Source organism: Vigna radiata, chromosome 2 (assembly GCF_000741045.1).
Source record: "Vigna radiata var. radiata cultivar VC1973A chromosome 2, Vradiata_ver6, whole genome shotgun sequence".
In the NCBI taxonomy this organism is placed as follows: domain Eukaryota; kingdom Viridiplantae; phylum Streptophyta; class Magnoliopsida; order Fabales; family Fabaceae; genus Vigna; species Vigna radiata.
In genome coordinates this window covers 2190205-2214237 of record NC_028352.1, presented here as the reverse complement: position 1 = coordinate 2214237, position 24033 = coordinate 2190205, and the positions used below count along the sequence as shown (strand labels likewise).

At 32.9% G+C, this 24033-nt stretch overlaps 5 protein-coding genes across 7 annotated transcripts in view; 3 read left to right on the top strand and 2 right to left on the bottom strand.

Annotated features, from left to right (window-relative positions):
• Positions 1–3416, top strand: part of LOC106755828 (lignin-forming anionic peroxidase) — a 15023-nt gene extending 11607 nt beyond the window's left edge. For both annotated transcript variants that reach the window (XM_014638045.2, XM_022777773.1), the window contains exons 3-6: positions 1977–2192; positions 2309–2500; positions 2604–2769; positions 2876–3416. In XM_014638045.2, the coding sequence (XP_014493531.1) occupies positions 1977–2192; positions 2309–2500; positions 2604–2769; positions 2876–3273 (972 nt within the window). In that variant the 3' untranslated portion in view covers positions 3274–3416. The remainder of the gene's footprint in view (positions 1–1976; positions 2193–2308; positions 2501–2603; positions 2770–2875) is intronic.
• A 242-nt stretch (positions 3417–3658) lies between these two features.
• LOC106778273 (TMV resistance protein N-like) lies at positions 3659–8120 on the bottom strand. The gene is made up of 5 exons (XM_014666219.2): positions 7439–8120; positions 6235–7339; positions 5859–6131; positions 4928–5722; positions 3659–4689 (listed from the first exon to the last, which is right to left on the bottom strand). The coding sequence occupies exons 1-5, from the start codon at positions 7927–7929 to the stop codon at positions 3877–3879; spliced, it is 3477 nt and encodes a 1158-aa protein (XP_014521705.2). The 5' UTR covers positions 7930–8120; the 3' UTR covers positions 3659–3876.
• A 941-nt stretch (positions 8121–9061) lies between these two features.
• LOC106778264 lies at positions 9062–11966 on the bottom strand. Its single transcript, XM_014666207.1, has 5 exons — positions 11402–11966; positions 11072–11224; positions 10839–10961; positions 9881–10464; positions 9062–9736 (listed from the first exon to the last, which is right to left on the bottom strand). The coding sequence occupies exons 1-5, from the start codon at positions 11964–11966 to the stop codon at positions 9062–9064; spliced, it is 2100 nt and encodes a 699-aa protein (XP_014521693.1).
• Positions 11967–13081: 1115 nt separating this feature from the next.
• On the top strand, positions 13082–17525 carry LOC106756572 (photosystem II stability/assembly factor HCF136, chloroplastic). 2 transcript variants are annotated; one of them, XM_014639047.2, is made up of 9 exons: positions 13084–13469; positions 13564–13799; positions 13912–14042; positions 14336–14468; positions 15012–15134; positions 15770–15844; positions 16055–16170; positions 16747–16830; positions 17255–17525. In XM_014639047.2, exons 1-8 carry the CDS (start codon positions 13163–13165, stop codon positions 16811–16813), a joined length of 1188 nt encoding a protein of 395 aa, XP_014494533.1. In that variant the 5' UTR covers positions 13084–13162; the 3' UTR covers positions 16814–16830; positions 17255–17525. The 2 variants fall into 2 exon arrangements, with proteins under 2 accessions (XP_014494534.1, XP_014494533.1); XM_014639048.2 differs by lacking the exons at positions 16055–16170; positions 16747–16830; positions 17255–17525 and having other exon boundaries at positions 13082–13469; positions 15012–15163.
• Positions 17526–21060: 3535 nt separating this feature from the next.
• LOC106754515 (peter Pan-like protein) lies at positions 21061–24000 on the top strand. Its single transcript, XM_014636536.2, has 7 exons — positions 21061–21196; positions 21296–21499; positions 21905–22135; positions 22286–22378; positions 22462–22649; positions 22815–23008; positions 23534–24000. Exons 1-7 carry the CDS (start codon positions 21194–21196, stop codon positions 23659–23661), a joined length of 1041 nt encoding a protein of 346 aa, XP_014492022.1. The 5' UTR covers positions 21061–21193; the 3' UTR covers positions 23662–24000.
• Positions 24001–24033: the final 33 nt, after the last annotated feature.

Here is a 24033-nt window from a genome sequence, read left to right as displayed (position 1 = left end):
TCAAAACATAATGGTTCAAATAATATTTATGAAGACCAATTTATTTCTCTTTCATAGACACGNTGATGATATATAATTAAAGATAAAATATATCAAAAATTTTAGAAATAAAACGATAAAATGTTTGAAATTGAGAAAATAAAATAAAAAACATTGAAAAAATAATGAAAATGATATAATTTTAAAATTAAGATAAGAACTTTTGTTTTTTTTTTTACAATTCGGACAATCACAAATAAGTCATANGATTTATTTAGTAAATAAATAAAAATAATTTTACACATACTATTGTTATATTTTTGTTAATTATATATTTGACTTCATGATAGATGTGAATTACCTTTTAAATTAATTTCTTAAAAATTTACCTCACATATAATAATCGAGATTACTATAGTTATATATAATAATTAAAGTTAGTTGGACTAGGTATAATATAACTATAGCTAGCCAGCATGCGTAAAGTTATATTATAAGTCACAATGATTTGGATTAATCTNAACATTTGAAAGCTTCCTTGAAAGAGATCTTGTCGGCTTATACTTGTCTTTTTATGTTTTTTCACATTATATTGTTTAACAAATTAGTTTGATGAAAACAAATTTNCAAATGTCTTGATTTTTATGCTTGAAACAATATCCCACGTGATCATTTTGATTCGACCATTTTGACAAAATAAAATTTAAAGATTTAGTGAAAACTTTTNTATCATTCGACCATATGATAATTACTTTTAGTGAAAACTTTTCAATCATATTTTGTTTTCAAAACTCGAATTTAACATTTTTCCTCTTAAAGAATAATATTTTAGTTCCAAGTAATTTTTTTGTATAAAAAAATTATACATTTTACAAAATATTGTAGATAATGTGTACATTAAAAAAAAGTAATTGCTTTATTTTTTATAAGAGTTTACTAATCACTCTAAGTAAATGTATTGATGCGCACTAAAGTCAAATTAAGAAAAATAATACTTTTTTTACCGAAAGAAAGTAAAGTTGTGGATGAGAACTTTCTCTTTTTTATGTTTGACAAACTGTCAACATCAAGAATGGCAACTATATAAAGAATCAAAATNAGAATAGATAATTTTTATAATCAGAAAGTCAACTACAATTACGTTAGCAAAAATATGTATAAAAAAGTCAAACAGACTAATCATACAATTACCGTTAACAAAAGTATATATAAAAAAGTGAAATGGGCTAATGATTAAGGAAACCCTGGTCAAATAAAATAATTAAATTAACNATTAGAGTGGAAACAACTAAATATAGCATGGTAACAATGGTTATATATGCTAAACAGTACAATATTTATGCCTGATAAGAATTTCAATAGAGAAACCCTGATCAAATAAAATATTTATTTATTTATGTTCTTAATTTTACGTTCCATCTATTTTACAAATAAATTATACAATATATTTCCAATACTAATAACCAAGTATATGCAGACACACTATTCAAAATGACAATTCAATTNATATTTGTAGCACGTGTCTGTGATTAATACAACACAAACAGACAAAAACATTTCGTACAAGTTTGTTGTGGCATTATCTTGGAAACTAACCACCGTTCATGCACATATACGAGAGAGAACTTGTCATATAAGAATACCAATTTCATGCAAAGTTTTTCCTTATACTAAGATATATTCAAAACAGGCGACAAAACAACTAAAGGATAATGAATACAAGAATTGGTCAAAAAGCTTTTATACAGTGTATATGGCNAGCTGCAACCTTCAGCACAACACCGCGTTGAGCAGATTTTAATGACTGCGAATGATTCTAACACAAACNAAAACCTCCTATAAATTCACCACCATTCCACCATCTTTTTCCATCATCTTCATCTTCATTCTCTTTCTTTATTGTTCGATACCAATATTAGTTCTTTACTTCTCTTCAGTGTTGAGTTAAATAATTGATTCAGTTCATTGTATTTAATATTGGAACGTGATATTCATAGATGGCGTGCAGAACTTCAAGCATAGCAAGTTTTGTTGTCACTACGTTNGTGTTGTTAGCCACANTATNTGATGCACAATTGTCTTCTAAGTTTTATGAGAGTACATGTCCCAATGCACTTTCCACCATNAGAACTGTCATTCGTACTGCAGTTTCTAAGGAACGTCGCATGGCTGCATCTCTCATTCGCCTTCATTTTCACGATTGTTTTGTTCAGGTAATACACACATCTTCATTTTCTTGTTTACTGATCAATACCATATACTAACTTTAAGCTTAACTATATTGGACCATAAAATCATTAACTGGGAATCTTTTCATATGCTTTTGCAGGGTTGTGATGCATCAATTTTGCTTGATGATAGCTCCACCATCGAGAGTGAAAAGACTGCACCTCAGAACTTTAACTCAGTAAGAGGATTTAACGTTATCGATCAAGCAAAAACTGAGGTGGAGAAAGTGTGTCCAGGAGTTGTATCATGTGCAGACATTGTGGCAGTAGCTGCTCGTGATGCATCATTTGCTGTGAGTAACAACCTTAGATTGACAAATGTTTGATGGTTTTAACGTAATATTGTATAGTATAAGTAATGACTTAATCATTCATTTTTTTTGAATTCTTGATCAGGTGGGTGGTCCATCATGGACTGTGAAACTTGGAAGAAGAGATTCTACCACAGCAAGCAAAATTGAAGCCACTAATGACCTTCCACGTTTTACAGACGATGTTGACATTCTTATTTCTAGATTCAACAAGAAGGGACTCACTGCCAGAGACATGGTTACTCTATCTGGTAATTGATTCATTTATCATATATATGTTTGAAAACATTTACTAATTTATATTTGTACAGTATAAGGGTGAGATTAAAGAAATACTGTGTATGTTAATGCATGCAGGTGCTCACACAATTGGACAAGCTCAATGTTCGACATTCCGTGGAAGGATTTACAACAATGCAAGTGATATTGATGCTGGATTTGCAAGCACTCGTCAACGGGGTTGTCCATTAGTTGTCAATGATGATAATGACAAGAAATTGGCAGCACTAGACTTGGTGACACCTAATTCATTTGACAACAACTACTTCAAGAATTTGATTCAGAAGAAGGGTCTTCTTCACTCAGATCAAGTTCTATTCAGTGGAGGCTCTACAGATTCTATTGTGTCCGAATACAGCAAAAATCCTACAACTTTTAAGTCTGACTTTGCAGCTGCTATGATCAAAATGGGAGATATTGAACCATTAACCGGATCAGCTGGAATCATCAGAAACATTTGCAGCTCTGTCAACTAAGTCAAGCTTTTGCCTTTCCTCCTGTTTTTTAAGGTTTTAATAATTCGTTATTCAATTGTTTGTTGTTTCTATTTCATTCATCAATTGTATTTAGTTCTAAATGTATGTATTCTTTTCAATTTATGAAAATGAAATTCTATTTAGTGGCCATAACTTTCATTCTTATGCCTCACGTATGAGGGATCCACTCTGTAGAAGATTGGTCAAACGAGCTGTGTTTTTATGATTTAGTGGAGATTCCCCAACACAACACAACGCCTATCTTTCTCATGTGAATTATTATCTTTTTCCTTATAGACAGTATAATAGTTAGGAAATTGCCACGTACTTTAAGAATCAATTGTTAATATATAAGTAAAAATACAATTTATACAATATAGCCAGAATTCACATCATGAGTTGTCAAGTAAAAATATTCTTTAATCCATTCAAGCAACATTAAGTTACTTCACAGATATTGTTGCCGCAATCAAATGAGTGTTCAGAACAATCAGCATTCTAATCTTGAGTTTGATAAATGCATTTTGATCAAGGAATAAGTTGTACTACAGAACAGGGTATCTAGCACTATTTCTTAACTTTCTCTACTTCCTCAAAGTTTCCTCAAAGTATACAGCAATATTTTGAAGTAAAGGATTCGGCAGTGTGACTGTTAGGATAATGAAAATGTTTATCAAGTTCTGCAGTTCCCAGCACAACCAACATTGCATCCAAATCTTTGTCCTTCTCATCCTCAATGTTCATTCCCGATTTTCCTTCCACCCTTCTTAAGGCCATGACCCTTCTCGATGCTTTTTCCAAACCTTGGCTACTTTCACCTTTAAAATAGGCGCGTTTTCGAGATCCAGTGCTCCACATACGATACTCCCTATGCATTTCTGGTAGATTCAAACTTCTTGTCTTGCTTACTATTTTATCCATATCACTGATCAGCTCGTCATCACTCCACACCAAAGAGGAACTTGGATGTTGACTATTGAAGTTGATATCATCCATGTTAGTCTCAGTTTTGTAGACATACACTCCCCATGAACATAGACTCAAATTTGTTTCACAGGAAACTCGTAAGGTCTTCCAATCCTCATCAACTCCAAATCCTACATCCTCCCATTTCTCCAAACTGAACAAAACTCGCAGGTCACACAGCAACACATGATTCTCGGCCACGCTGAAATTATGGTACCGTCTGCGTTTACCTTGAATGAATAAATGCATTCCAACAGTTCTCCAGCGACCTTCCATTATTTCTCTGTCGGCTATGGCATCCACTTCACCGAACACTAAAGCTAGAGCAAGAGCTGGGAACTTTCTACGAGCAGTGAATTCTGGAAACCCTCCCTTATTAACATGGTCAAACCATTCTGGAATCTCCCTTTTTGGCATCACCACTTCTAATCTTTTCGTTTCTTTACGGACCTGTGAAACATCCGACAAACCAGAAAAGAATCTTACATTTGTCCTTTAATAAACTCCACTGTAAGCTACATAGGTTTGTGTTTTCCATTCTTATATACTACATACTTTGTTATTTTGTTTTTGTTAGAATGAAATAATATGCAGAGGAAATTCTGGAACTATGTACAAAAAGATCTCCTAAAGACCAAGATACGTTGTTTGCTATGTAAATATATATCAGTAAAAAGTGCTACTTAACCTGATTCCACAAGATGTTTAATGACTTCGAACTTAAGGAATGGCAGTATTTTGCATCTACTTTCTGAACACTTGACGGCAGTGCTGGAATTTCTTGAAGCACATCACAATACCTCAGGTGAAGACTTGTCAAGTTAGTAGATTCTTTAATGCATGCTGGGAGATACACAACTGGGTTGCCCGATATATTTAAGTCTTTCAAGTTAGGAAAATGGTAAATAATCGTACGAACATCTTTCTCAGATAGATAAGCATTATCGAAATGTAATGTCTCAAGTTTTGGGCGAACTGAATCACTTCCTTTGAACCTTGTAATTGACTCTCGAAGCCGACGACACCCTCCAATTTTTAATGTGACAAAATTTGGCAACATAAATAAACTACCTGGTACATGTTGAAGTTCCTTGCAATCTGTCATGTCAAGATAGGTAAGTCCAGTAAGTTTTTCAATGGATTCTGGAAGCTCGGTAATAGCTGTATCCAACATATTAATCTTCAATTTGCTGTTCATCGTTCCACTGATCTCTGGGAAGAACGCTAGTTTTGTGCAGAGGTTTAAGGAAAGGTATTCGAGAGAAGGCAAATACATTGTTGAAAAAAACTTTTTGAGTAGGATGCATTCTGAAGCACTTAGAAAAACAAGGTTAGCGAGAAGTCCAACTGATTCATGAATAGTAACCAGTTTCTCGCATCCATCGAGTCTCAATTCTCTTAAATTTTTGGCCCCAGACACATCAGGAAATTTAGTAACCATATTACAATAAGATATATTCATATAAGTCAAATGCTGAAATCTCTGCAAAAACGTAAATAAATCAATTAATTAACAACAATTCATCCACATCATGTCAATTGTTTTAGAGGAAGGTGATTGAAAGAACAAATGTTTATATACAGTTAGATCAAGTAATCTAAACAAGAAGCACTTGTACCTCAAATGGTTCTTTCAGTGCGAGCACACTTCTACTTAAATTAAATGCCCCAATATTCCTGGGATAAAATTCTGAAGGGAAGGATTTTGAAGGGTAATTCTTCCAATCAAGTAGCCTTAGGTTATTTGGGAGACAACTAGGCTCATGTGAAAAGCTCGTATTACGAACAATGAGAATTCTAAGATTCTTCATCTTCTCAAATACAGTACCAGTACAATTAATTCTTCCTCTTTGAGGGGGATCGAGCATTAGTCCTTGAATCTTCCCACTTCCCTTTAAAATAATCAAAAGTGAAATTAATTATGTTGTCAAAATTTTAAGCTAACATGTTTGAAAATGATAAAATCAAGAAACAAAGTTGGGAACTATCACTTACCATATCATCAGCAAGTACTCGAAGAACATCTTCGTGAAACCACAATCTGCTGCGTTCACCAATTTCAGTCCATGCTTCCTCTTTGACAATCTCTTTACCCATGTCTTGTATCAGGTCATGCATCTCCAAACATTCGCTTTGGCTGTCAACAGTTAATAAAGATTTATTAACTAATGTATCAATTCCATCTCCTGAGTTAAAGTCACATGCATCCAATACTCTCTTTACATATTCTGATCTTTGCCCTTTGAAGAAGCATGCAATGTCGAGAAAAATGTTTTTCTCATTGAAGGGCAAGCTGTCATAGCTTATTCTGAGAACTTTTTGAACATCTTGATGTGGACCCTTCTCATATCTATCTAATGCAGTCTTCCATCCACCAAAATCTTTTCCAATCATATGAGAGCCCAGAACTTTTAAGGCCAGTGGAAGGCCTTTGCAACAGCCTATTGCTCGATTTGACAGATCTTCATAGTTTGTTTCAGGACAACTGTTTCCAAAGGCACTTTGACAGAAGAGTTCCAGAGACTCTTGGTTGTTTAGCCCTTTCACTTCATATCTGTTCTCGACCCCACCAACATCAAGTAATTTTTTATCTCTTGTTGTTACAATGATTCTGCTCCCCTTACCATACCAAAATCTTTTCCCTGCCAAATTTTGAAACTGTTCAATGTCATCAACATCATCAAGAACTATGAGAATTCTTTTTGAACGTAGACTCTGTTTTATTCTGCTGGTTCCTTCTGCTTTACTTGCCAGCTGAATTTTACTGTCCTCAAGGATCTCTGATAGAAGCCTTTGTTGCAGAAATTCTATACCATTAATTTGATTTGAATTTTCTCGAACGTTGAAAAGAAAACATGAACCCTGAAACTGTTTATAAATGGAGTCATACAAAGCTTTGGCAAGTGTGGTTTTGCCAATTCCACCTGTTCCATGAATCCCTAACAATTTGATATTAGGAGACTCAAGGTTTAGAAGTGATTTCAGTTCTTCAACTCGATACTCTCGTCCTACTATATGCTCATCACTTGACAAATATTTAGGAGACACTTTCATGAAAATCATGCTAACAAGTTCTTCTATAAACTTGGATTCATCTCTCCTAAAACATGAACAGTCATCCATATATACATTCATCAGTAAACATATATTTTTTTTAATTATTTAATAGAATAAGGCTACTTCATGTCGTATTACTTACCCTTGTTCAGATTTCAGATGCTCTCCTGTCATATCGGCTATGGCAGTCAAGGTTGACCTCCATTGGAGCACCTTCTTTGAGTCTTTTCCAAACCTTTTTTCATGGTTAGTCATGGCCTCACCATAACTTCCCTTCTGATGTCTCACATCTGACGGATTCACTTTGTAGAAGATTGGCCAAACCAGCTGGTTGTTTGACTCCTTACACTCGAGGATCTTCACAAGTTCATCAAGGCACCATGAAGAATCTGCATAATTTTCTGATAAAACAACAATTGAGATGCTCGATTCTTCAATGGCCCTAAGAAGTGTTGGACCAATCTGATCTCCAAGCTTGAGTTCTCCATCATCCATGAAGGTGATAATTCCCTTCCGACGCAAAGCATGATAGAGATGACAAGTGAATGTGTGACGAGTGTCTTCTCCCCTAAAACTAAGGAAAACATCATACCTGCACTTGGTTTCACACATTGCACTATCATTTCCCATCATTGTATTATCAATATATGAGCTTTCAAAACAATTCTCTTACATTTCAAACACTACATGCTACAACTTATATAAGAAAACTAATATTGGTTTTACATAAATAAGAATAATAAAAAAGAGAAAAACTCATCTCATGTGATGCCTAAAATAGTTTATTTAAAATAATGAAAACGCGGTATGCACAACGTATCATTTGATTAATAATGAATCATGGTCATTGAATAAATTACATATAAAATAACTAATGAATATAATAGAGAAAGAATAAAATTCATCTGGCATTATGTCTTTGAACATCTAAAATGTTTATTGAAAACTGAATCGGGATGCGGATTACTTTACTATAGTATAAATCTCACCTAATTGATTGGATCATGATATTTCAATAATTTTTTGACAAGAGCATTATTGTTTTTATTGGACTCATGAGATCGATTCAGATTTAACCTAACACATTTAACTTAATTCAAATTCAACTTCTTAAAATTTATTATTTAAGTTATCTAGTTATTGAAATATGAATTATTCAATTAACAAAGAATGAGTTATTTGAATTTCATTTAAAATTTAATTTAGTTTAATTTTAATTTTAAATTTAAATAAATGAAATAATTGTATATTATAGATTATTAGATTTGAATATTTCTTATATTACACTTATAATTCTAATATTAAGTGAAATATTATAAGTTTGACTCAGGTTGGATTCCAAAAAAAGTTCTCTATGATTTAACCCAATCTCAACTAATATTATTATTATGGGACAATGATATTTTGACAACACTTTTTGACAACTTTTTTGACAACGGGACACATGTCATCATTTTATTGGTCTATTTGAATTTATGTTTAAAAGATATTTAAAATGGACCAATCACAAGCTGTCACGTATGCGTTGTCAAAAAGTTGTTAAAAAAGTATTGTTAAAAATAGTTTTTCCTATTATTATATATGAGATAAAACTTGTATGATATACACAAGTAAATATGTTAAATTCTTAATTAACATATTTCTCTTACTTTAGAAAATACAATAACGCTAGTTCTAGCTTAATGAAATTTATTTTATATATATCATTTTAAAAGTTTAAGATGAGATGAATTAGTTATTGTTTTCTCATGTATAACAAGCTAGCTCAGTCATTGATAACGTTATAATTTCTTGTCTGAGCCCTTTTCCTGGAATATTTGACAAACGTTGTTGGCACTGCTTGTCTTAGCGTCTTGAAAAGGCGCTTAGCGAGATGTTGAATCATCTTGTAAAGTGGAAATTGCATTCTCCAAAAGAATGCCACAGGAAAGAACACAGCACAGCAAAACAAAACCGAAGCCCATTTCTGGTGATTCTCCAACCGAATGGTCAGCAAAACTGTTGCACTGAATGTCAGCATCGTGCACACCAGCGAGAAGAAGAGACATGCAAACCCTAAGCTCAGTTTTTGCGGCAGAGACCTTCGGAAATCCCACAGCTCAAAAGGGGATGTCAGGATTGACAGAAACATCACCACTGATGCCAGTGAACTCACAAGTGCCACAACGTCCGTCACGGTGTAAAACAGGAACACGCGAGAACCCAGAAACAAAGGCGTGCCATTGTTCTGATTAGTGCCACCTGGGATGGTGTAGGCCGCCGCAAAAACCACCGTGGCAACAAGGACAGCCACGGTTGAGCATGACTGTGCCGTTTCCTTAATCCACCCTTTTGCTTCTTTGTGCATCTCCCTATGCTCCATTTCCAAAACATCTTCCGCTGTTAGCCCGTCTTTGTCGCAGTGCATCAGGTAGTATGCTGGAACAATGTCTTTCACTCGCTGCACCCCACAGATTCAAGTTGTGAGTAATTGAATCTTAAAAGCTTAACAAAATGTCAAGTGAATTAATGAGCCATGGCTACAATATTAGAGTTAGACTATGCAATAATTTTTTCTAGTAATGAGATGAATATAGGAGCTTACTTCGTACCAGCGCAGCTCGTCTTGGAGTTGGAATGCAACACCAGGTAGGTGCTGCTCTACGTAAAACTCCATTCTCGAAATTTGGTGCAAGAGAGTACGACCTTCTGCAGTTATCCGGAATATCAATGATTTGAATGCTGAATGTTTCTTTAGCATGTTAAAGATCTTCAGCTGACGGTGCTTCACAGCCATGTGTAGAACGTTGTGTTCATCCTGGCTAACGTGACAAATGGCCTCCGGAAACCTGTCAATGATTTTCCCAACGATTTCCACGATTCCTGAGCCAGCTGCCATGAGAAGTGGCGTGTAGTTCTGAGAATGGGGAAAACTTATTGCGGTGGTTATAGGTCTGTAACTTCTGGAACGAGACATTTCACTGTTGATCTTGTGCATCTCCTTCGTGTGGTGAAGGTGTTTTATCCTGTCTGATTTGGAGGAAAGAACCGGCAATACAATCAAGGGTTGGAAGTTTTCATGAAACGAAATCTGCCATGAAAAGTCCTTCTCCACTAACAACTCAGACAGATGCTCAGCTAATTTATGCTGCTTCTTTAGTTTCCATATACGTCCAATCCCATCAAACTCTGCAAAATGCATGATCATGCATAAAAACCGATCAAACAGAAACTAACTATAAGACACAGTTAATCTAGTTTGTTTTGTCAGTAGTTGACAGATGTTTGAGGATGAGACAGTCTTACCCATGTTAAATCAGATCGCATGAGAACAAAATAAAATATAACATCTGTTAATAATTAAAGCTAGCTGTAACTTGTAACCTTTTGCCATAGTTCTCCAAACAGCATAGTTGATCCTCGAAAGAACTGCAATTTGTGAATTTTTGTCACTTATTGTGGTTTATATTTTCCATTAGGAATTTCATTTTCTTAATCCCTGTGTGTGTGAATGAGGTGATTATGCCTGCACATTAACAAACAATTTTCAAGACCAGGAGTACCTGAACTAGGAAACTTTGCCTTGTCTTGTTGGCCGCTTTCTATATCGTTCCTTTGACGTGTGTAGTAGTCGGCACTGCCATTTTCATCATCATCATGGATCTCATATCCTTCCTCAGGAAGCACTGTGTCAGCCAAATTTTAATCCATGAGCACCAGATTATGTTTTGAAAAAATTGATCGAAACATAATATATGTGGATTTGGGAAAATGGAAAATTGAGACAGATATGCACTGTTATATATAAGATTCTTCACTGTTCCCATGGCAGGTGCTTGGCTCCTAAATACAAGTGGCATATTGGATAGAAGTTGAAGACATGTCATTCCATTCATATCCTTGTGTTGAGCTAGTTTTTCATCCATATTCAACAGCCAGATAGCAACATCTGTACCAGAAAGATAGAAGCAACACCCCAGTCATTGTCTTTATATATAATATCTTGAAAAGTAATATTCTTTAGCTTTATATATACTATCTTGAAAAGCAACACTTGTCTTTACAAGTGTTGCAGAACGTAAAAGTGAGATAGAGATATAGAACACAGAATGAGACACATACGTACCAAAAAACTGTCCAAGAATGCTTGCATGAAGAATGGAATATTTGTCAAATCTAACAAAAAGCCTTCTTATGTCACCCTCAGCATGACTGGCCATATACTTGAGCATCTTAAGCCTGCCAAGTTTAGCAGCCCTAAAGAGAGGGGTTTCACCTGAGTCATTTACGATCTCTAGCAATGGTTGTCTTTTCTTTTCTTCTGTTATGTCTTCTGGTGCAGCCTCATTCTCAAACTTCAACACAACACCAGCCATCTCCACCGTAGTACAGAAGATGATCTCGTGGAGAAGGGTGTTATTCACACAATTTCCCTTCCTCAATGCATGCCACCTCTCCTTCTCACTCAGCATTTCCAACAACTCACGGAGAAGCCCTGGATTGTTGGAACGTGTTGCAATGTGAATGGCAGTGTTCCCAAACAAGTCAAAAGGCTCCACCAAACGCTTTGGGTCTTCCTCCAAGATTTTCTTGAACATTCTCCAGTTTCCACTCCTTGCAGCTCTTTGAGCGCTTATCGTTGTCTCATCGAACTGCAACACTCCCTCTGCCATTTCTTTCCCTTTCTCCATTATTGCAACAATGCACTCACTCGCTATATATATGTATATATATATATGCACTTGCTAATGCACACTCTAGCTAGATAGTTGAATGCGTGAATTTTGATTCAGTTTTGCAATGGTGTAAATAAGAGGGTACGTATATCATTATTTATATGTGTGTACCGATTCTTGATTAGTTCCACAAGGAAAGTTTCCTGCACTCTTTCTCTCTTCTGTATATATGTTATTCTAAATTCTTTGCTTACATGAATTAAAGATAATATCTTCAGTAATTTGTCTATTCTCCTTTGTATATCAGTTTTACTTTTTCATTCTTATGAACGCAGAAAGTTCAAGAAGTGATTAACTTTTGTTTCAGATATGAAAAGAGAGTTTATTTGACTGAAAAATGATAATATAGCACAGTATCACAGGCAACTTTACGAATGTCTGGAATTTGTTTTTTCTTTTGTAGAAGCTCTCCACGTAGTGGCTGTTTCTGATTGAGAATCAATGTCTTTCTGCTTTAAGGTTTTTACTAATCCCTTAAAATTAGGGGGAACTTTAGACCTTTTTGCTCTAATTAGTTTTAAATGGTGGTCCTTTTGGGTTGATTCAAATTTAACCTAGCACGTTTAACTTAATTCGAATTCAACTTCTCAAAAATTATCATTTTAAATTATCTGTTATTAATGAATATTCAATGACAAGAATGAGTTATTTGAATTTCGTTTACTTTGGATCTCAAACCCTTTTGTCCAAAAAAAAAAAAAGTTTTATTTTAATTTTAAATAAATGAAATAATTCTACTAAATAAGTTTTATTGATTTCTTTATAAAAAAGAAAAAGTTATTATTATTATTATTATATATATATATATATATATAATAGAATATTTGAGATGTCTAAATTTTTTAATATATCTATATTACACTTAATGTAACAATATTAAGTAAAATATTATAATTGGCAAAACACTGGATCTAAATTAAACTTTAAGAAAATGTAACATAATTATTTTAAATTTTTCTGCTAATATATCTAATTTATTTATCTTAGAGTTCACAGTGAAATATTTTTCTTAAAAAAGAAAAAAAGAAAAAAAGAAAAAAAAGTATGGTAGTAGAATTAGTTGTGAACCACTGAGTGGAGGTGAAGTGGTTGAAATCACCCGCGAAGGCCGTTAGGATAAGGTAGAGAGAGAAAACACAGAGAAGACGAGAATGGCCACTCTGCAATTCACCTTCATCGACTCAACCTCCTTGATCAGGCCTTCTTTACATTCCTCGCGAACCTTCCCTCGGAATCGAAGCCTCCTCATCAAAGCCTCTTCTTCTTCTTCTTCTTCCGACGACATTTCCCGGAGCAGGAGACGCTTCCTCGCCGAAACCGCCGCAATATCGCTTTCGCTTCCTCACTTTCCGGCGAGGGCCGAAGACACGCTTTCGGAGTGGGAGAGAGTGTACCTCCCTATCGACCCCGGCGTCGTGCTTCTCGACATCGCTTTTGTCCCTGACGACCCCAACCATGGTATTGTAAATTTGTAATATTCTGTCGTTTCGCCTTGGATTCTGTTGTTTTGGTTTGAATTGGAGTTGAATGAATGAACGTGTTCGTATTTTAGGTTTTCTTCTCGGGACGAGGCAAACAATTCTGGAGACGAAGGACGGAGGAAACACTTGGGCTCCGCGTTCGATTCCCTCTGCCGAAGATGAAGATTTCAACTATCGCTTTAATTCTATCAGTTTCAAGGGGAAGGAAGGCTGGATAGTTGGAAAGCCTGCGATTCTGTTGTACACTGCTAATGCTGGAGAAAGCTGGGAGAGGATACCTCTCAGCGCCGAACTTCCAGGGGATATGGTTGGCTATACTTATGTTTGTGCTTATGCATTGTTATTCATTCTAATAATAATATTTGTGTTTATTTATGTGTTGTGAAAATTGTGCTGAAATGTAATGGGATGTATTGCAGGTGTACATAAAAGCGACTGGTGAGAAGAGTGCAGAGATGGTCACTGACGAAGGTGCAATATACGTTACTGCTAACAGGGGTTACAACTGGAGAGCTGCTGTTCAGGAAACTGTGTCAGCTACTCTTAACAGGTGAGTTTCCAATAATGCACGATTGTGTATGTATGCATTGAACTGTCACAGATATGGCTTGTAGTGTCCTAATGCTACTCATTCAAAATAGTAAGTGATGTGTTAATAAAATTGAAACGTTTGAGTTTTGCAGTACGGTGAGTGTTGATGGGTTTGTTTGTTAAAGAAGTTTGTCTCATTTGACTTTGTGCTTCAAAAACTCATTCATTGGTTTATCTTTTGTATTATGTGAATGTTGAACATTTTCAATTTTTATTTGTCAAGGCATTTATCTATCTGTGTTGCTTCTTCAGAACAGTTTCTAGTGGTATTAGTGGTGCAAGCTATTACACTGGGACTTTCAATACTGTCAATCGCTCTCCAGATGGAAGGTATGTTGCAGTCTCAAGTCGGGGCAACTTCTACTTAACCTGGGAGCCTGGTCAGGTGAGGATTTTATTTCAGGATGACATTTTTTTTGCCTCTGTTGTGTCTGGTTCTTGTGCTATGCCTTTCTTAGAATTTGAATTATGAGAAAATGTTCGCCTGGAATGAAATTATCAATATGAAAATTCTGAAGTAGCAGCCATAAGCTGGTCAGGTTCAAAAAGTAAGTTAAAGTGATGTACAAAACTTTCCTTTTGGATTTGTCCTAGAATTTCTTTTCTTTGTTTTCATTCAGTTGATTCCCTAGATAGAATATACCTCCGAGGAAAAATAATTATTTAACAACAGACAAAATCAGAGGATTTTCTCTTTTTCTTTTTCATCAGTTTTTTTACTGTAAAAAACTTTCTTCCTTTCTCAATGCATGATGTAACTAAAGTCTATGGTGATGCATTAGCTCTTCCTTAGGATATATACATCAGATAGTGGCTTGTATAGATTATTTCTTTTCTATTTAACCATGAGATATCCCATTGACTGGTGATTTGTCTTCTGCTTTATATTTGGTAATAACTGTTTTATTTTATTTTATTTTATTTTCAGCCGTTCTGGCAGCCACATAATAGAGCAGTTGCCAGAAGAATACAGAACATGGGATGGAGAGCTGATGGTGGTCTTTGGCTTCTTGTTCGTGGAGGCGGTCTTTATCTCAGCAAGGGAACAGGTGTAAGTAATTCTGAGAATGTCATTCCATGGTATGAATGTGAGATAAAAGTCTTCCATTTCAGTCCTTACCATTGTCACTGTGGATAATCTTTTAAATATTTTCGTAAGTCTTAAATTACTTTTAATTTTGTTACCCTTCCTCACTCGGACATTTCCATCTTTATGTTATACGTTCATAGACTGCTTTTTTCTCCCTTCTCTCATTTATTAACAAGGAAACTTCTGTCTTTGATCAAAGATCTTTCTTGCATTCACTTTCCTTTTGTTGTTGTCGTGTGACGCTAAGTGCATGTTTGGAAATGGATTGATTTTGAAAAATAATGATTGCCTGGTACACATTTTATCAAATTTATCTGTGTTCCCAATTCAACTAGCCCAAAATGTTTGAGTTGCATCTTGTTAAACTAGGGAGAAGTTGAAGAGAGTTATAGGAATGAGATCTATTTCTAAGAAAGCTTTCAAGTGCTTGAAACCTTTTTGTTTCTGTTGTTATTGTACAAAGTAGGATATATTTCTAAACTGATGAATTAAAATCTGTTGATAAGAGATAATTGGTTCTGTTGCACTTTTTTGCCTGCTGTAGATGTCTGCTTCATTTCTCTTCAAATATGAGCAAATATAAATTATTGTTTCAGTTAACTGAAGAATTTGAGGAGGTTCCAGTTCAAAGCCGGGGTTTTGGCATTCTTGATGTCGGATATCGTTCAACGGTAAAGTGTTCCTTCATTCAAAGAATTGCATTATTAAGTAAGCAATTCTTGCGTGTATCAGTCTAGCCACAGGTTCCAAAAGAAAAAAAAAAAATTTGAAATATTACTTCAGCGTCTACAGTTCTTGCAATATTTTTTTTAATTTTTAAACCAGAGAGCAATACGGAAGCCATTATTTTGTATATGTAATTTGCTAAATTATGTATGCAGGATGAGGCTTGGGCAGCAGGAGGAAGTGGTATTCTTTTGAGAACTACTAATGGTGGCCAGTCATGGATCCGTGACAAAGCTGCTGACAACATTGCTGCAAATTTATACTCAGTGAAGTCAGTCTAACTATTACTGAGCCTCAAATTTATAATTATAGCTATTTATTTTCTACCCTTTAAAAACTAAAATTTACCTGGGCAAGTTCCCTGCCCAACCACACCAGGCTCCGCATGTTGCCTTTTTTTTAATATTTATATTTGAGTAAATCACACTCATGTGCCCTATCTTTCTTCAGATTTGTCCTTACCCCCATGTTTGGAGACTTGTAGAAAACACCCCCTATAAATTTCACTAATTTCTCCTAATTGTTTGAGAAATTTTGTGTACCCTTATAAAGGAGGTTGTAGTAAACTTAAAGAAAACAAATGTATTATGTGCAATCTGAAAAAAATATTATGGAATGCCAATATAATTTACCCTTTGTATTTTTTATGTCTTTATGATACTTTTCAATTTTATGATGAATGCAGTTGACTAGTAGTAGATTGTTATCTTTTATGTTTTAAAAATAACGGGAAGACAAATTTTCCAGGAAAGAGTGTAAAGGAGTTTTTAGAATTGGTTAATGCTAATTTGAAGGTTATAAAACTTGAGTAAGTAAAATCTTCTTGTATATGGTCTACTTGCTGCAGGTTCATTGATGACAAGAAGGGATTTGTATTGGGGAATGATGGAGTGTTGCTTCGCTACCTTGGATAGAGTTGTAATTCATCATGGTAAGTAATGTCTTACTCCTTATTCTGGATGACATTAGCAGCATATCTTTGAATATCACTTGTAGTTTTTAGAAGCTGAAAAGGACATAAGTGCACCTCCCTGTCTTTCTGGTTTACAAAAGGATAGAAGTTGTAGAAGGAAAGAAAAAATTAACGGGAGAAAAATAATGACTATTAACTAGACAAGCCAAATTATGAAGTAAATCTGAACTTACCTTCAACGGTCAGTAACTTATCATCTGAAGGCTGGTTATATGATTTTCGGTTTATCCTCCTTGGCTGCATTAGTTTGGAGTTAACAAACGCATGTTAAGCTACCAGGATCTCAACCATAGGATCATGATTCCTCTTTTATAATCAGATCATTGATTTTAAAGTTGATCTGAATTGTTTGATTTTATAATTGAATTAAGTAATTTTGTAGGTTTGTTGCCTCGATTGCAATTTTGTAGCTGATTACATATCCATGCTTAACATTCATTACTGTGGAGAAAGCTATGGTATCAAATGGACTTCTTACTGTTGTGCCAAAAAAAAGTGAGGAAGTATAGGAACAAACTTTACTACTGTAAAGAGAGCTATATTATGTCAATGTAAAATTGTAATTGCCACATTAATATTACATTAAAATTCAATTTTATAATGCCTATGTTGTACTGCGGAAGTAAAGTATTGCAAAAGCACTTTTTGGATAAGAGAGTTTATCACACTATAGATTATAATTCAATGACTTGTGTTTTTTTTTTAACAAGCTTCAAGTTTGGTTAGGAAACACGACTTTACGCTGAAAAACAGTTATATTTCAATGACTTTTAGAAATCGTGTTTGTTGTAAGATTTCTTATTTTTATTAAAAAGGCTAGTAAACTTCTAAACAAATTCAATGAAGTGTATTGTTAAACTATAAACATAAATATTATTATATTAATTTTATGTGTGTATTGACTGTTAAAGTCTTATAAAATATATTTATATATATATATATATATATATATATATATATATATATATATATATATATATATATATATATATTTTCCCTTAAATATTAAAAATTTAAAGTATTTGTAATTTTCTTTTTAATAAACTTGTTAAAATCTAAATTTAAATATTATGATGTATTTATCTTTATGTGTATTTGAATATTAACAAATTATAAATAATTTTTTTTTGTTATTAGTATCGTTAAATTATGATTTTATCTTTTTCAATGTTATCTATACTATTTAATTATTTGTATTATTTTATTGATGTGCATTCAGTTGATTCAATAAACTTTAAAAGGATTGTCTAGTTTCGAAAATGTAAATAAATATGCACACATTTGTTACAGTAATTGTAGTCAGCAACCCCAAAAAGAAGAAATGTCGAAAGAGAAAGAAATTGATGAAAAAGGTTTTGAGAAAGAAGCTAGCTTAAGTTATATTTAAGTTTATTGACTTGAATATAAGCTATTTTTAAAGTATTTTATTCAACTTATTCTTTTAAGTAAAAAATTGGGTCAAACAAAAGTACGGTGTATCTGGATGGTAGTGGGCTTAAACCCCTTAAGTAAGGTCTTAAATTTTAATTTTGTGGATAGGAGAAAATGGAGTCGGGAAAAAAAAATATCTCTAGAAGTTACCAAACAGATTTTCTAAAAAGGATTCATATTTTTTTTCCAAAAGGTTTTTCATTTAAATATAAATGAAAAAAATGTTGGTTTTATATTTGATTAAAACACTATAATTTTAATTTAATTTCAAAATCAATATGATATAAAATTTTAAATATTTTAAGACCTTAAAAACATAACTATGTACAATAAAATAGACTCACAAAGTCTAACTTATTTATCTATGTCAATAATATCTCTTATTAGACTCGTCTAATTAGTACATGAATAAATTTGTGTAATGAATAAATTCATCTAGCATATATTGTTAGACTAATCTAATTAATGTATGAACAAACATGTTTAATGTATGTTCGGTACACGTTTAATCAGTGATGAACAAACTCGTCTAACGTATATTGTTAAACTCATCCAATCAATGTATGTAATAGCTCATAATTTTTTTTACTATACTCATGTATTGTTAAACCTATGTAATGTTTTTTTTTTCATACTCATTTAATCAATGTATAAACACATTCATCTAATGTGTATTGCAAAATTCACTTAATTGGTGAATGAACAAACTTGATTAATGTGTATTCTCGTCTAATTTGTATATAGAAAACTTGTCTAATGTATATTGTTAGAGTTGTTTAATAAATATGTGAATGACTTGGTTAATGTGTATTTATAGACTCCTTTAATCAACATATCAACAGACTCGTCTATTTTTTTGCTTTGCTTATCTAATTAATGTATTCATACATTTGTCTAATAAATTTTGTTATATTTGTCTAATGAATGTATGAATTAACTTGTCTAATTATTGTATGAACATTCTCGTGTAATTTTTTGTTATATTATTATAACAAGTGCATGGAAAAACTTGTTTGATATGTATTGCTAGACTCATTTAATCATTACATCAAGAGACTCGCCTGATATATATTACTTTATTTGTTTAATCAATATACATGCACATTCATATAACATGTATTGTTAGACTCTTTTAATAAGTGTAATAATAAGTGAGTGGACAAACTCGTCTAATGCGTTTTAATAAACTCATCCAATTTGTGTATAGACAAATTTATCTAATGTATATTGCTAGACTTGTTTAATCAATGTATAAACATATTTGTCTAGTGTTTGTTGCTAGATTATAGTTTAATTAGTGTATGAACATAGTTGTATAATCGATGTATATGCATACTTATTTAACGTGTATTACAAGACTTGCTTATCAATGAATAAACAAACTCGTCTAATGTGTATTAATAGACTTGTACGATTTGTGTATGGTGAGACAAAATTGTGCAATGTATATTGTGAGACTTCTCTTATTTGCTTATGGAAAGACTCGTCTAGTTTTTGTTGTTAGACTTGTTTAATATTGTATTGACAAATTCATCAAATGAGTATTCAAAGAGTGGTCTAATTAATGTGTGAAATTATTTGTCTAATGTTTTTTGCCATACTTGTCTAATGATTGTATGAACAAACTAATGTATAATTTTAAACTTATTTAATTAATGCATTGAGAAACTCATTTAATATATTTTGTTATACTTGTCTAATTATTGTATTATATGTTTAAAATCGTTTAATCGATTCATGGAATACCCCATCTAATGTTTTTTTACTATACTTATCTAATTAATGTATGAATGAACTTCTTTATTGTATATTACTATACTCTCTCTAATGGTTTTTATTATACTTATCTAATCAATAATATACAAACTCGTATAATATACATATTGTTAGATTAATATAAAATGTATTTTTGCTATATTTATCTAGTGTGTTGCTAAACTTGTTTAATTAATACATGTATAATGTAATATATATATATATATATATATATATTTTTTGTAGACTTAAGTAAAAACAATATAAATCCATTAATAATATATTTTAAAATAATGAGTTAGTTAGTTTTAACTTTTTTTTCAATCTTACTAAAATTTTAAACTTTACATTTTCAAATTGAAAATAGTAAAAGATGAATGTAAAGAATATAATTTTGTTTTTATTACAAATATCTAATTTACATATTTTTGAAAATAATTTAATAAAATAAATAAATAAATAAAGTAAAATAATTCTTATAAACATGCTATAACAATATAAATATAAATAAAAGAGAAATTAAAAAAGTCAAATGACCGAAAAAACCAACTTTTATTGCACTTATCAACAAAATAAATATGGATAATAAAATAATTTTTTTTATATTATAATAGATGTCTAATAATTTCTTATAAATTAATTTTTTAAGTCAATATTGTTATTTGTATCCATTTTATTATTCGCTTATTCTTATTTAAGCTAAAATACGAGTATCACAATTAAAGATATTAAAATATTATCTATATTACGAAGAAATTTTTGTTTATATATATATATATATATATATATATATATATTTATTATTCTTTAAATAAATTTATTTTTGTTAAATGTTTTAACAATACATGTTATTCTAGAATGATAATACAGAGCATACCAAATGATAAAAGAATACTTTGATGGTTAGGGTAAAAATATTTTAAAGAGAAATTAAAAAGAAAGTAACAAATAGAATATAAATATTTTTTTGAAATTTAAATTTATCAAATACTAAAAAATACATTTTAAATTAAGAACCTAATGCTTATTCAAATTATTTTCTTTGTCACTGTTCTCCATTTAGTTATACTCTAAACCTTTGAGCAGTGCTTCTCCTTCAGGCCCAAACCCTTTCGGCGGCAGACAACCTTAAACAATGGTAATGTTTCCGTCTCTCTTTTTCTGCGTTTCTATTTTCTCTTTCCGATCATCGTTCCCGTTATCGTAACTCGTCGTATCTTCTTCTTGAATGGAACAGAGGAAGAACAAACATGGATTCAGGAAACCCTTTGTGATGAAAAAGTTTAAGCAACCGGAAGAGCAACCGACCGTGGATCCTATTACGGGAAAGAAAATCCCTAAAAGTTTTGTCTTTTCACGAGGGAAGATTCCGGCCTCTCTCAAACAGCTTCAGATGGACCTCAGAAAGTTGATGCTCCCATATACTGCTCTCAGCCTTAGGGTTAATTCAATATTCCCTTATTCTTCTTCTTAACTTTCGTTGTTCATCTTTGGCCTAACATTGTAGAGATTGATGTGATCTTTTCAGGGCTGAATTCAAAATTGCTTCTTGTTTTGTGTTCCTGCAACTAGAAATATAGTAAAAATATAATTTGTGAAATTGAAAACAGATTTTCCTGTGATTAAATCCCCAGACCTGGGGATTAACTGGCATAGGGTTAATCCACTTAACAAGTAGTGTTGAACTGGAGTCGATTTTAATATTTGAAAGTAGAATTTCGTCTTTCATAGTGGTTTTACACGGTTTGGACGAAATTGTTTTGTGTGAAGGGTGTATGATTTCCGTCTGGAGTGAGATTCTGTGTCTTAATGTTGAATGTATAAATTTTTGTCTTGTATTTTGCAGGAAAAGAAACGGAATAATTTGAGAGACTTTCTGAATGTTGCTGGACCCATGGGTGTCACGCATTTCTTTATATTGTCAAAAACTGCAAGTTCACCTTACTTGAGGGTTGCAACAACCCCTCAAGGGCCTACTCTTACGTTTAAGATACATGAATATTCATTGGCTGCTGACATTGCTCGATCTCAATTACATCCTAGATGCCCTAAGGATCTTTTCAAAAATTCTGCTTTGGTAAAGTATTCTTTGTACTCACTTACCATTGAAGGGTTACATATTCTTAAAAGTTAGGCCTAGTTGATAACTTTTTGTGATAATGTTTGTTCTTCAAATGCAATTCACCCTGTTATTATCACTACATTTATGTCTCTGTTTTCTTTTCAGATTGTGCTTTCTGGATTTGTGAGAGGAGATTTACCTCTACAGCTTACAACTAACATGTTTCAGAATATTTTTCCAACAATTGATGTCAAAACTGTGAGTTTATATGCACACACACATCCATGACTTACTTGACACCCAAGTCCTTCATCTCTTACTGTCACAACTTTTTATTTCAGGTTAAGCTCTCCACTTGCCAAAGAATCTTGTTGCTTAATTATAACAAAGACACTAAGCTCATCGATTTTCGGCATTATTCCATAAGATTACAACCTGTAGGTGTCTCACGCAGATTAAGAAAACTTGTACAGACCCATCAGGTTCCTGATCTAAGGAATCTTCAAGACGTTAGTGATTTTGTCACAAAGTAAGATAATTAATCAAGTTTTCATTTTCTTTTACTTTTTTATTTTGAACGATGATCTGGAAGGAAATTTGTATGATATGATCCTTTTGACCTTTGCATTCTGCTATCTGTACAAAATAATTAGCCAGGTTGTTCCTCTCTTAATTTAACTTTGTGATTTTTAAGGGTTGGCTATGGATCCGAAAGTGAAGCTGATGAGGAAGCAGCAACAATTACTTTGTCTAGCGATCTTGGTAGAGTTAATCGTGCCTCTACCAAAAGTGCTGTCAAATTGCAAGAGGTTGGACCCAGGATGACTCTTCAACTTATTAAAATTGAGAAGGGACTGTGTTCGGGTGAAGTTCTCTTCAGTGAATATGGTACCTCATCCTACACTTCGACCTCAAGTAGATTCTTTTATTATTACTAAAATTTCTATCAAAGCCTCAATTATATTAGCTGTCTAATATTCACTAAAAGCGTATTGAATAGTAGCTCATTTGAGCTATTTCATATCGTGATTTGAAAGTACCAAATCCAGAAGTACTTTTACTGAAAGCGTTGTGAATAGCAGTTCATTAGACTTATTCCCTTGATGGTTATTGTTGACATTGTCATTAAAGTTGTCATTTTTGTTGCTTTCTAGTATAGTAGACATGGAGATCCTTCTGAAATCAATTGATTATGTACTGTAGAGAAGTCTTTGCTTCTTGAACAACTCTCATTCTAATTTTTTTCATTTTCTCTTCTCCCTTGATCATTGCTTAGCCCCTTAGTCATTTTTCTTCTGATTTTGAAGTCTTCAATTGTCTGCATCATTTGTCAACGAACTTGTTCTTTGCACATGGTTCCCACATGACCCTTTTCGGCCTTTACTAACTTCTGTTCTTACTCATACCTATTAGGAAACACTGGAGGCAAAGAAAAAACTGATGATGAGATGGAAGGTGAAGAAGACGCAGAAGGCCACAAAGAAGGAGAACACGCAGAGGATAGTGAAGATGAAGACGAAGACGAAGAACTTCTTGATTAATCGCATAGTGGTATCAGATGGTGGTGTAACATTCAATCTGTGTTGTAGAATTTTAACACTGCAAAACTGATAGATGCCACCGGAAATTTTTTCATAACGAGTATTCCGGTGGTTGTGGAATACAATTCATGTTCCTGTCAAAATCCATAAATTTAGAGTAATCGAACGATGTGCGTTTTTACCATCAATTTTATTTGTAACTTTACTTTCACCACTAACTTCCTTGAGGTTTGATATTGTGGACGGAAATGTGTGGATGGGAGAACGTACCAGAATTTCCGTCTGTTTGATTGGGATTGAAGCCCTTAGATAATGCTTAAGAGATTCTTGCTTCTGCAATTCTTAAACTATAACTCAATTTACATATAAGTA

Excerpts from the sequence above, each read along its gene's own strand:
- LOC106754515 (XM_014636536.2), top strand. Across the intron at positions 22,379-22,461 it reads CAACAATTGATGTCAAAACT|GTTAAGCTCTCCACTTGCCA; the intron begins GTGAGTTTATAT and ends TTTTTATTTCAG. Across the intron at positions 23,009-23,533 it reads AGTTCTCTTCAGTGAATATG|GAAACACTGGAGGCAAAGAA; the intron begins GTACCTCATCCT and ends CATACCTATTAG.
- LOC106778273 (XM_014666219.2), bottom strand. The coding sequence starts at position 7,929 with ATGATGGGAAATGATAGTGCAATGTGTGAAACCAAGTGCAGGTATGAT. Across the intron at positions 6,132-6,234 it reads GAGTACTTGCTGATGATATG|GGAAGTGGGAAGATTCAAGG; the intron begins GTAAGTGATAGT and ends ATTATTTTAAAG. Across the intron at positions 5,723-5,858 it reads CACTGAAAGAACCATTTGAG|AGATTTCAGCATTTGACTTA; the intron begins GTACAAGTGCTT and ends ACGTTTTTGCAG.
- LOC106778264 (XM_014666207.1), bottom strand. The coding sequence starts at position 11,966 with ATGGAGAAAGGGAAAGAAATGGCAGAGGGAGTGTTGCAGTTCGATGAG. Across the intron at positions 10,465-10,838 it reads GGCAAAGTTTCCTAGTTCAG|AGTTTGATGGGATTGGACGT; the intron begins GTACTCCTGGTC and ends TGCATTTTGCAG. Across the intron at positions 9,737-9,880 it reads ACGAGCTGCGCTGGTACGAA|CGAGTGAAAGACATTGTTCC; the intron begins GTAAGCTCCTAT and ends TGTGGGGTGCAG.
- LOC106756572 (XM_014639047.2), top strand. The coding sequence starts at position 13,163 with ATGGCCACTCTGCAATTCACCTTCATCGACTCAACCTCCTTGATCAGG. Across the intron at positions 13,470-13,563 it reads CCCTGACGACCCCAACCATG|GTTTTCTTCTCGGGACGAGG; the intron begins GTATTGTAAATT and ends TTCGTATTTTAG. Across the intron at positions 13,800-13,911 it reads CCGAACTTCCAGGGGATATG|GTGTACATAAAAGCGACTGG; the intron begins GTTGGCTATACT and ends GATGTATTGCAG.